The sequence below is a fragment of the Bombyx mori genome, chromosome 15 (genome assembly GCF_030269925.1).
Source record: "Bombyx mori chromosome 15, ASM3026992v2".
In the NCBI taxonomy this organism is placed as follows: Eukaryota; Metazoa; Arthropoda; class Insecta; order Lepidoptera; family Bombycidae; genus Bombyx; species Bombyx mori.
In genome coordinates this window covers 12,139,343-12,152,350 of record NC_085121.1, presented here as the reverse complement: position 1 = coordinate 12,152,350, position 13,008 = coordinate 12,139,343, and the positions used below count along the sequence as shown (strand labels likewise).

Here is a 13,008-nt window from a genome sequence, read left to right as displayed (position 1 = left end):
CCCGCAATAGGAAGCCGGGTGATGGTAGACCGCGTTCCCCCGACCGCTCTGGGGGAAGGTGTAACGCGGCGCCATCAAGCGGGATCTCGGCCCGCTGAACGAGGGAACCGGTGGTCGTGTCGCTGGCGGCCACCGGTCCGGCGTCCGTGGGACGGTGGGATGGATGTAATGTGCTCTGCGTCAACCCTGTCCCGCCGTTTCAATAGCCCCGACTGGGCTCCGGCCCGGTCCGAGGTAGGGCGCCGGTTGTGAGCGGCAGGAGTTTTTAGTGAGGTTCAACTCCCACATACCCCACCTGCCGCGCGGGTGGGGATCCGGCGATTTTCTCCTGTGGAAAAAAAAAAAGAAAAAAAAGGTGTTTGTCAGTCAGTACAAATAGATATTTTTTCTTTTTTTTTCTGGTGTTAAGTGGTTACTGCAGCCCATAGTCATCTACAACGTAAATGCGACACCCACCTCGAGATATAAGTTCTAAAGCCTCAAGTATAGTTACAACGGCTGCACCACCCTTCAAACCGAAACGCATTACTGCTTCACGGCAGAAATAGGCGGGGAGGTGGTACCTACCCGCGCGGATTCACAAGAGGTCCTGCCACCAGTAATTACGCAAATTATAATATTGCGGGTTTGATTTTATTACACGATGTTCTTCCTTCACCGTGGAAGTCAATCGTGAACATATTTTTTTGAGTACGTATTTCATTGAAAAATTAGTACCCGCCTGGAATTCGCTCTCATCGCTCAACACGAATGCATCAGATGCATGAAGATGCAGATGTCTTATCCTTTAGGCCAGGACGACTTAAATATATATACGAGAGAGATATACAAAGAGATTGTAGATGCACTGATACGTTACGTCATAATCGTTTCTTTAAGAAAGGCCCCATATTGAAGGGCATCTGTTGGAGATTTTTCTGTGTTGTTGATAGTAGAAACATATATAAGAAACATGAATTTATGTACTCGAGGATGCTCTTGTCATATCGTTTACCACAAAAAAAAATACGTGTTAATTCAAGTAAACTATATTTCTGCAAAAATTCGTTGAAACAAGTTCCGCTTTTGCATAATTTAAGTAACAAACCTTGAAACACAAACTTTCACGTTTACACAATTAGTAGGTACATACAGATATCAACCAGGTATCAAATCTCGTCGATGGTACAGCTGTCAAAATCATCAACCACTAGACAAATAAGGCGATCTTTTTCGTATCTTCAAGGTACAGACTTCAGTTACAGTTTTTTTGTTTACATATACATATTACTGTATATCGCGATTCCTTCTAATTTCGATGATATGCGTTGTGAAATAAATATATGCTTTATTGTTATTTTCTACATCGGAAACATGTGAATATACATAGACCGCATGCGTAGACATTGGCAGAAAAAAAGAATATAAAACTTTGATTCCAGTTACACTAATGATCGCAGCTGTATGTATATCCACGTGTACTGTACATTTCGTCTGTGTTTGTGGAGTGAAAAGCCCTCACCCACTTCATTAGGCGAACAAATAAGTGGGGTAAGAGTAGAGCGCCCTTTTGTGTTGTTACCCTCTTGATCCGAGTCCATTTATATACAAACCTTAGATGACTACAATTATGGGTTTGAGCCATCCACGTTGCCACGTTTGAAACTAAAACAAAACTGCTTAAGGGGAATTGTGATAATTTAAATTACTATCCAATTGCGCTGACGAGCCCTATACACACACGTCTGATGTAAAACGGTCATCGAAGCCTTAGGCGCTTTAAAGTTTCACTAGCATTAACAAAACTAGCATAACAGTCGTTATTGTCTTAACTGTCAAGTCGAGAAGCATATTTGGTTGTGGTAGAAATAGGGGAAAGGGCTAACATAGCATTGTTTTGTTCTTTGTATAAAATTATTGTTCTCGATACGGTTCCAAGTTTGTTGACGCGATAAATAAATATTTACCCAATGAACAGTTTAACCGACGTGAACTCTGCCCCCTTCTTTCTGTTAAAAAGGAAACATTGACACGACTTCTACAAAAACGGTTGAATATTCACGAAGAAAAAAAAGCATTATTTGCCCTAAGGCGATTCGTAAAACGACATTCAAAGGAAACGTTCGGTAAAAAATTGTTTTCAATTCATTAATTTCTCGTTCAAATTAAGATCTTCGAATCTATTACTTGAGTAAATGCCGGAAACGTTTTGAAAAATTCACCAGCTCTGAGATACCTCCGGGAATTTATTGCAGCTTCGGTTTGAAGGGTGGGGCGGCCGTTGTAACTATACTTGAGATCTTAGAACTTATATCTCAAGGTGGGTGGCGCATTTACGTTGCTGATGTCTATGGGCTCCAGTAACCACTTAATACCAGTTGGGCTGTGAGCTCGTTCACCCATCTAAGCAATAAATAAATAAATAAAAAGTTCCACATTGGTAGTTCTTAGAGATGTAAGTTTGTATTCGGGTTTTGGTTACAATGATTTGTTCGGAGATATATTAGTTAAAAGCTAACAAAATGTCCCCAATCTGATTAACTAGAACAATCGGCAGCTTAAGGTCAGACTATCTTTCAGAGTAATAGTTCGTCGGGTAGTGAAATGCTTAGCATTATTTTGCAGTAGGAACTGCCTTGGCTATGCCCCTTGTATTGTTATTGTTAATGTTGGTTATGATTACTGTTTAAGTAATTAGGTATTCACTTTTGTTTATTGGCCTAACAGTTACCTTTTTTCTCTCTTTTTTTTCCTACCTATTCTTGGTATAGTCTATTAGCCTGATAGGACTATTCCAGCTACGCCCGGAGAGAACAGTTACTTTAGGTTTAATCTATTGTACACAGCGAGCCTTCTTTAAGTAAAACATGATTCCATGCAAATATTTTGGTATACATAACGTTTTGTTAGAAGCAGGAGCACAGCATCAATCTTATTGCTAATAGAGATGTCTAAATCAATATTCCCCTTAATGCCGAGTTGACTTCGATTAAGTAGGGGTCGCGTCTACAGGGGGCACGGAGCCCGGGAAACTTTCAAGGGCGAGAAGAGGTCTTACGTATTTCAATAAAGTAACGATTGAAGATATTCCCTTTAACGGTTTTTTTTGTTTTTTCTTCTCAATTTACTTTTGGGTATGAGTTATTTTGGAGCAGAGTAAAAAAATATAATGGTGCAATAGCTCGGTAATGTGATAATTAATAATAAGAAATCTTTAAGTAAAGTCGAAGTCGTTGTGGCCTAAAGGATAACTGATCCCGGCGGCAGGTACCAATTTTTCCAATGAAATACGCACTTCAAAAATGTTCACGATTGACTTCCACTTAATAATTAGCGTAATTACTGGTGGTAGGACGTCTTGCGAATCCGCACGGTTAGTTACCAACCACCACCCTGCCTATTTATACCGTGAAGCAGTAATGCGTTTCGGTTTGAAGGGCGGAGGCAGACGCTGTACTGTTAAAAGTGAGACCTTAGAACTCCAGTCTCAAGGTAGGTGGCGGCATTTACGTTGTAGATATCTATGAGTTCCGATAACCACTTAACATCAGGTGGCCCGTGAACACGACCATCCATCGAAGCATTAAAAAAAAGTAAATCACACACGGTCACCGAGCCTCAATCTAGGATCCTCTGTACTATGAAAATTAGAGATTGATATCGTTTAATATATTAAACATCCAGATATAGAGCAGATAAACCTTCGTCACACGAATGTTTGGCCGATTTGGAAATAGAACTCACGACAGGGGCTCTAAGTACTGTTCCACTTATTTAATCAGTAGCTGTACTAATTATGTGATTGTTGAGTGGTGCTTTGCTTGTTAGGGGCGAATGTCAAAATCTACGACTATGACCGACTAATCGGCAATTAATAGTAGATAGTCGAATAGACTGAGGTCACATAGACGTACGTATATTGTGTATAAAAGTCGAACATGCGATATTTAAGAATTTCTTTCTATTTACTGGTTGTAGAACTCTTGTGAGTCCGCACGGGTAGGTACCACCGCCCCGCCTATTTCTGCCGTGAAGCAGTAATGCGTTTCGGTTTGAAGGGTGGGGCAGCCGTTGTAACTATACTGAGACCTTAGAACTTATATCTCAAGGTGTGTGGCGCATTTACGTTGTAGATGTCTATGGGTTCCAGTAACCACTTAACATCTAGGCAATAATAAAAAAAATAATTACTTTTTCTATGAAAATACTTAGTGCTTAGGAATGTACTAAGAACGAATGAAATGAGCTTGTCTGTTCGTCCAAGCAAAAGACGAAAACGTAAAGTTTTATAAGTTTAAGTTCCTGATTTCGAAACACGGAAATGTAGAGTTTTATTAAAGTAGGTTTATTTGTTGGCAGGTGTGTGCGTTGTCACAAAGGGAACGGATCTCGGAACCATTGGCACTTACATACTCTGAAAGTCTGGGCCGGCCACTGCCTGAGGTCATCGCTCAGCCAGGCCTCTCTTACGATGAGGTGCTGCATGACGACTTTAGGTTCGACCTCAACGCTCACGATGTCATGGTCTTCTTGCACATACAGAAAACCGGTGGCACATCGTTCGGAAGACACCTGGTTATGGACCTAGATCTAAAGGTAAGTCTTATGAATTCTACCAGTTTTCATTCCGCACGTAGGGCGCGTTCACGTATAGGTAATGTATCTTTTAGTTTCTACGAATATTGACTGCAGACGAGACTAAAGATTAATGGCTTGAAAACTTTTTACACGTCAAAGAACTCACGGTAAAATCGGTCATCTGTTTGAATCCTAAGAGCTTCTCTTTGAGACATATTTTTTAACTGAATCGATTTTGATGAGATACACTATATAATGTTACGAACATCGAAGGAGTCAGGACGAAATCAACTGAATCCTGAAACGCAGTCTGCTCTATCGGTTTCGGATGTGAAAATCTCCATGAAAAATCTACGAGAAACGTGACAGACATGTGAAGCGGTGCGAGCTTACTCAGCGAGGGCTATTACAGTAAGAGCGCGTGCGGTGACGCGGCAGAATTGATGGAGTGTTCAAAGAAAATCTCACGTCACGCTCGCACCCTGACTTCCGCGCTGATTCCGCTGACGCAGCTCTGCACCGGGCCGTTTCGAACACCTTTTTCAACGTTCGTATCTATTTGTTACTCGAGCGCGGTATATTTCGATTACTTAAGCGACGCGGCCTCAAAGGACTAAACCCGTTTCAAACGTAGCGGCTTGAATTAGCAATAATGTGCGAGTCTCGTATGACTTTCAAAGTTTTGTGTGACTTAGCTCATTCATAATGGAAACGAGTTCTGAGATATTTCTGAGATATTTATGAAAATTGGGACTAAAGGGCTCTATCTAAAAATACGTTATTAAAAAATAAATAGATGATGACTTATGATGATTTTTTTTTTGATAACGCCATCTTGTTGTGACTTTAAAACGGCTAGTTGCCCTCAATTAAGAAAAATAGTATCATTATTCGCCAATAGATGTCGGGAAGAGTTGATTATTGAAAACACGAATAAAACAACATTTTCTGAAAATAAATCGTAGCTAGATCGAATTATCGCCCCCGAAATCCCCTGTTTACTAAATTTTATGAAAATCGTTGGAGCCGTTTCCGAGATTCAGATTATACCTATATAAGTATGTATTAATATACAAGAATTGCTCGTTTAAAGGTATAAGATAAGATGAGACATTTTTTTTATTAATAACGAATGAAACTCGTTCACGCTCCGCTATGAAAGCAGATAAAGATAAATAATAAGTAAAATCACAATCATAGGTTTTACTACTAAGACGATTACCGAAAAACTTTTTTAAATAACATCTAATTCATAAGGTCTCTGCAAAACAAAAGATAAATAGTACCGTGTGTAAATAGTGATTATTATATTAATTGTTATCGTTCGTGTGCATGCGAGAGTACATAGACACCATACATAGAGTACATATCTAGGCACATAACAGAAAACTCCCCATGTAACAGCGCCACGTATCCTGGGCGTATCTCATTGATATTCCACTGTAATAAAGTCGATTTGAATATAAATTGACACAAGTAGCTTCTTTCACGATGGCCCTCAACTACAAAATGGTATATCATTCACGCTTCCGAGATATAATTTAATATGATACCTATTTCTTTTGTAATGTGGCTCTTTTCTGTAATGAAAATCTCAGTATATCTGTTTAATAATTTATATAGATTATTACATTTAGATTATGTTATTTGTTGTTTAGATTTCATTTTAATACATTGCTTTTCTGATGTACATATGTACTTTTTTTTTGTCTTTCATTAAGTGAAAGAAAATGTACTTAATGAAGCCGATTCGCCTTTGTATATGCTTTTTCAGAACGTAAATATTTTTTTCTTTGTAATTTCTGTACAGAATTCAGAATAAGAAATAAATACTGAGAAAAGAATGTTGAAAGTTATAGTACTAATGTGTTGTACTTAACACGTAGGTATATAAATAGCCAATTATAACAATATATTACTTAAGGCTACCTTTACTGTTTAATCTAACGTTTCTATGTTTTTTCCGACGTGGCGAATATTTTACGGTTGTACAGTAGACGGTAAATTATTCGAAATGACGTAAATAAAATAATAATAAAATAAAAATACGCGAAATTAAACCTTGTGTCTATGACACACGAAAACCAGTAAAATATTATTTTGTTTAAGTTTCGTTAGCTGAAAAGCGTCTTTTGTTTGGATAGTAATGGTCACACAAGTGTTTTGATAGAGGTGGTTTATTCAATCTATACATATAAATAAAATTTGAGTGTCTGTTTGTAATATTACAATAACTGCTTTTTACTACATGCATATGAATATATATACGGTTATACGGTACATACACCAAAATAGCATTTTTTACAAATTTTGTCTGTCTGTTTGTTCTGGCTAATCTCTGGAACGGCTGGATCGATTTTGACGAGACTTTCACTGATAGGTAGCTGATGATATAAGAAGTAACTTAGGCTACTTATTTAGACTATATGCGCCTCGCGGCGTTACCCGCGGTACGACAATAACCGCGGGTAACATCGCGGGACTCAGCTGTAATAATAACATTGAATGTTTCCGAAGCGAAGCGAGGGCGGATCGCTAGTCTACAATAAACTCAATCTAGTCCGGTATGTAAAATTCGTTATATTGTCGGCAATGTAAATAAATACCTTTATAATACAAATTGTACAAAATTTTGAGAATACAAAAAGGTCGTATATATTTTAATTAGTTGCACTTTAAAAAATACAGTTATATATTAGTAAATTATTATAGTATCTTAATATTATGACGCCATTATCAAGGTAAAACAGGACTACCAAAAATTTATAGATTAATCACTTTGTGTTCAACAAGCCAGCGTGTTAAAACGATTCTTAAATAAGATAATATTCAGCACGTAAATCAATTAACCAGGAACATTTCTTATTACTAGTGGTCCCGCAGTAGTCGAAAATCGACTATAATTAATTGGAATTGTAAGTTTGTACACTATTATGATTGTATTTTATACTTCTATAATCACAAATTTCGCCAAGGCTACACTATAAAAAAATATTAATAAAGACAAACAATATTTAATCTATTCTCAATTTGACAACAAACGTCAAGAACAAAAGTTTGACAATAAATAGTATGCATGCGTGTGTGCGTCAAATACATGGTATGTAGTGTGTGTAATGTTTTCTTTATTTATTTAATGTATTATTTATGCATTATTTAAAAAAAATATTAGCATTGTGCACTGCTTCTCTGTATTCTCTATAAGTGTGAAAAATTTCATACTCCTCCGCCCGCGCAATTTTCGTAAAAAGGGATACAAAGTTTTTGCTTCATGTATTAATATATAGATTATCATTATTATATTGGTAACAAACGAGCAGACGATTTTTCCTCTTACCTTTTTTTTTCTTCTTTTTCTTAGATGGGTGAACGAACTCACAGCCCACCTGGTGTTAAGTGGTTACTGGAGGCCATAGACATCTACAACGTAAATGCGCCACCCACCTTGAGATATAAGTTCTAAGGTCTCAGTATAGTTAGTTACAACGATTGCCCCACCCTTCAAACCGAAACGCATTACTGCTCCACGGCAGAAATATGCAGGGTGGTGGTACCTACCCGTACGGACTCATAAGAGGTCCTACCACCATGATGCTAAGCGATTGTCGGGCTCATAGGCACCCCATGAACCTCGAGACCACAGAATAAGGGCACAACATCTGTCCTATCTACTGGAATGCTTGATTGGTTCTCCACAGAAAAATTCTAGCAGAACAGTGTTACTAACTTGTGAGGGTTCGCTCGATTCTGTCACTACTCTATTTACTTTTATCCATAAAAACCTTACCTTAATAACCTGGTCTGATTTTAATAAATCTGAATAATGTTACCAAGTTCCTATTTCGCAGTAAGATCACGTACCGACACTATGAATGTTGGAATATAGTAGACTTGGATATGAGTTTTGAGCTACATATATACGTATTACGTCCAGGGCTCTTTTTAGACTGGAAACGAGGCCACGTGTTTTCAACCGCCCTGTAAATATTTTAACGCTCTCCCAAGTTTTGGCAGTCATCGTCGCCGCCTACAATATCAAGAGTCGTTTTGACGCCTTTTTTTGCACAACTCCAGGCATCCGTGACAGCGAATTTTATGTTTGAAAATTGGGTTAGGTAGAGACGAAAAATAGAAATTGATATGGCTTAATGGGGAAAAGTTTGTTTCGGCGTACTGGTGTCGAAATGTGCGACTATTGCTAGCTTAGAATTCTCTGACAAGTATTTTTAAGTATCTATCACTATAACACTTAAATTGGCAACAGTTATGATGTACACATTATCATGTAGTTAGTATACAGACAAGGAAAATGAATTGGACAAAACTTTCATTAAAATGTGTTTTTTTTTTCATTTTATTGTATACTTTCTGGAATTAACCAATAGGAAATTTTCGGATATTTTGATGAAAATGATGTTTTTGGAAATGGCGCGGCGATTTCTTATTTTGTTCTCATGCAAAAAAACCCAAGAAAGGTTGTAAACAAACTGTTGAGTGTACTTTATTTTGGTTTATTTCTCCGTAATATATTGCACGTTTTTACATGTGCAAACTCGATTATTCTCACCGATTCAATGCCCTTTATTACTCAATATTTTTTATACGCTGCAAACATTTCAATTGAATTTACTTTATTTTTAACGAGCTAAATACAAAACCATGAAATGAATAGGGATGCTTTGTTCCTTATGGTGGTTGAACCATTAAAACTACAAGTCCGTTAATTACAATAGAACTTATGCCTTTCATATCGAACGCTGCTTATGTGTGAGCACGCGATGTAATACCAAAGTTTTATTGCTGTCAGTTTATTATATACTCGTAGTTAAGTTTCTAGTTCTGCAGCTTTATGCATTTGCATGACTGTAAATAAATAATTGTGAAGCAATATATATTCTAATACTTTCAACAATGTTCTTTGTGTGTACGGATTTAAAAAATATTATTCGTTACTTTGATCCCAGAGGTGACCGTATTTACTCGTGCTTCCAAGCCATCAATCGGATACACTGCTGTTTTAACAATCTTATTAACAGGGTATTTGTGTATATTGAAGTATTACAATTACCTGAATAACTAGAAATCGCGCAAGCAAAAAGCGCGTTTTTTAATTCCACGAAACATAATTGGGACGAATTGTTTATGCCTATTACAATAATATTCAAATCTTACATTGTATTTGTGTAATCAACATCAAATAGTTACTGTATGAAATTCTGAAACACTAAAAGTTAAAGTCGGTAGGCAGCGGCTTGGCTCTGCCCCTGACATTGCCGAAGTCCATGGGCGACGGTAACCACTCACCATCAGGTGGGCCGTATATTTGTATGCCTACAAGGGCAATAAAAAAAAAAGGTTGATATCTATGTCTAAAGCGTTTTCAAGGGACCCTTTTGGGAGCTAACACCGGTGGTCCGTCTAACTCTGCACGTTCGTTCTTCGAGCGAACGATACCGATTTCATTTGTAATTTCCGCACACAGTACGTGCACCCCTCAAAGAGCTCACGCTCACTGGAGGAAATGAAAATCCCTCTCGTTTAAATCGAGCTGGGAAATGTCCCTTTTCTCATAAAACTCTGTAAAAATATAATAATTCGTTAACTGTGAACATTTTGCACAGAGATGTAATTTAACTACTTTTTCAGAGGCCGTGCAACTGTCAACGGGCGCGAAAAAGATGCCATTGTTTTCGACCTCACAGCAACGAAATATGGCTCTTTTCGAGATACTCCACCGGCTGGAAGTAAGTACCTACCGACCTTTTGTTACATAATTTAGAAAGTGATAAAATTTCTTCACGGACGACTCTATTACGACTCATAAAGTTTTAGGGTGAGTATGCTTAATATTCCGTTCGTAATTATTTTTTTGTCATTAAAATTTCGGGTCAGGAGGTGGAGTTATATGGAGTAACAAACTGTGTAAACTGCAACACATGTGTCTCATTGTGTACTGGTAACCATTTTGACATGTTGACAAAGAGCTGAGGCCCTCATGCCGCGATATTCATGCCGTACCTAGTTATTATTATTTCGAGCGTCAAATTTGAATATGAATTATTATGAGTAGCGTGGAGACAAGTGGAACGTTTGATTACATCAGCGGCGCCGCCGTGGATGCGTCCTTGATTTCATCTATGCCCAGTCCCGTATTGGGCATGTAAATGTGTCGAATGTACATAAATAGACAGTACGTGTACATCGTACTATGCAAATCACTTCTCCTGACTATTGTTCGGCGCCCTTGGGGTATGTACGGCCGATTGTTAGAACGTGGCAAGCATTCTTATTTAAAACGAATTTTATATTGACCAATCAGACTACGAAATTTATGGTAATCGAGATTTGATGTTTGAATTTGTATGTAACGTAAGATGTTCTAATAGTCGTCAATTACGTACACATTTCGATAGTGGCTAATGAGCCAAAATGTATGCAATATGATTTCATGGAAGGATCGTTATGAATGTAATGATATATCCATTTGTAGAATAATCCAACGATTACTTTCTCTGCTTTCCGCGAATTACCATGGAAATGGCTTCATTTACGAAATACTTTATTACGAAATAAAGTTGAATGTTGTCATTGTCTAAGATCGCAGCCCTTGCCGCGAACGCTGTGAATTTCTCAGCTTTTTCCTTTATTTCTTCAACAGTCTCATTCTTTGAATTATTTTGTGCCATTCAGAATAGGACTATGAAAAAGTAATGTTTAAAGTTCGTGATTTTTAAAAACAGGCTCATGTCGGCTTGGCTTTTTGCCAATAAGATTAATCTTTTTTGCATAATAAATCGCGTACTGTAATAAAGTAAGAACATATCTCTAGATTTTGTGTACAGTTGAAGGTTTTGTTGTCCTTTAAGTATGAAATATGAACAGTATGGCTTTGTCGCGCCTACGTCTGCAGGTCTATGGAGAAAAAAAAACCTTGAACATACTTTATGATTTAAGTTGACTTTAATTTAGTTTCAAACATCTGCTCGAAATAAGTCGTCCTATATTTTGGAACGTATAAAAGAGCTAGGCGGCTAACAAGCCATGTAAGGTCCTTTTTTTGTCACAATGATATATTAATATGTATTATAAGCGTTGGTATGAGATCGTACGTGTAGGAATAGAAGGTATTGTAAGATTTTTACACAAACGACACGGAAACTTTGTGAGTGGCAACACTGGCAACTTTTAACGAATGTACCTTTTCAACTTTTTCAATTTTTCCTTTTCGTATGAGAAATATTTGAGAGAAGAGAGAGGATTTTCAATGGCCAATTAATATCCATACAGTTCATCCTGTGTTATTTGTTAAGGTAGATGAGCTTTTTTAATACGCTTTTATTAGCTTCAGACGTCTGTATGTTTGTAACGGAATCTTTGAACATGATTTTGACCCCCTTCAAAACTATATTAAAAAAAAAGAAAAAAAAATTGAAAAAATTGAAATTCAACTAAAAAATGAAATTTTTTTTTAATAAATTTGAATTAAAAATTGTGTAAGAAAAAATTGATTTTATTGTAAAAAAAGCGTGAGCAAAACGAATTTGCTTTAGAATTGTTTAGCATATTTGCATATCAACAAATTTGATGAATGTAGAGTAGATTACAAATTACAATTACAAATTTAGTACTAAATAATATAAATGTGTTGGATCTCTTGCGAGTTCGCGCGGGTAGGTACCACCACCCTGCCTATTTCTGCCGTGAAGCAGTGATGCGTTTCGGTTTAAAGGGTGGGGCAGTCGTTGTAAATATACTTGAGACCTTAGAACTTATATGTCAAGATGGGTGGCGCATTTATGTTATAGATGACTATGGGCTCTAGTAACTTCTTAACACCGGGTGGGCTGTGAGCTCGTACACCCATCTTAAGTAATAAAAACAAGAACAAATTATTATTACAATTAGTTTTAAGTCATATCCCTAGCAGCACAATGTCAACAGCACGGTTCACCCTAAAAGATGTCGGATTCAAAACAAGCAAAAGTTCCACAATCATATTATATGGTACTGTCGACCATCTGTTTAAGGTTCGTCGTACACTCATAGAGCGTGGTGCTACACTGGATACATCATAAACATTTGACTGTAGATTATGTACACAGATGTTGTGTACGCATTCTGAACAAGAGCTACAAAGGGTCATTTATATTTACGTTCATGTCTTATAGGTCGAACCGAATTCGGTGTCTACATAACGATCCATTCAAACACTCGGCCACATTGAATATTTTATTCATTATACTTAATCTCTAGCGAGCAAACAACCCGGAGATTCCGACGTAATTGATTTTATGCATAGCTGTGTCAACAAAGAACTCGGTTGAGGAGCTTATAATTTGAAACAAGCTTTTTAATGCTCTTAGAAGGTCGTTAGTGTATTCTCACGGGCTAAAGGTGGCGTTAGTATCGTCGGTTGGCATGTAAGCTATTAATTTGATAGCAGAAGGCGCA

The 13,008-nt window shown here is 37.3% G+C and overlaps 1 protein-coding gene across 1 annotated transcript in view; it reads left to right on the top strand.

Moving 5' to 3' along the window:
- LOC101737390 (heparan-sulfate 6-O-sulfotransferase 2) overlaps nucleotides 1–13,008 on the top strand; it is a 129,263-nt gene that overhangs the window by 13,294 nt on the left and 102,961 nt on the right. Inside the window, exons 2-3 of the mRNA XM_004924553.5 lie at nucleotides 4,339–4,575; nucleotides 10,204–10,301. Coding sequence (XP_004924610.3) covers nucleotides 4,339–4,575; nucleotides 10,204–10,301 — 335 coding nt within the window. The remainder of the gene's footprint in view (nucleotides 1–4,338; nucleotides 4,576–10,203; nucleotides 10,302–13,008) is intronic.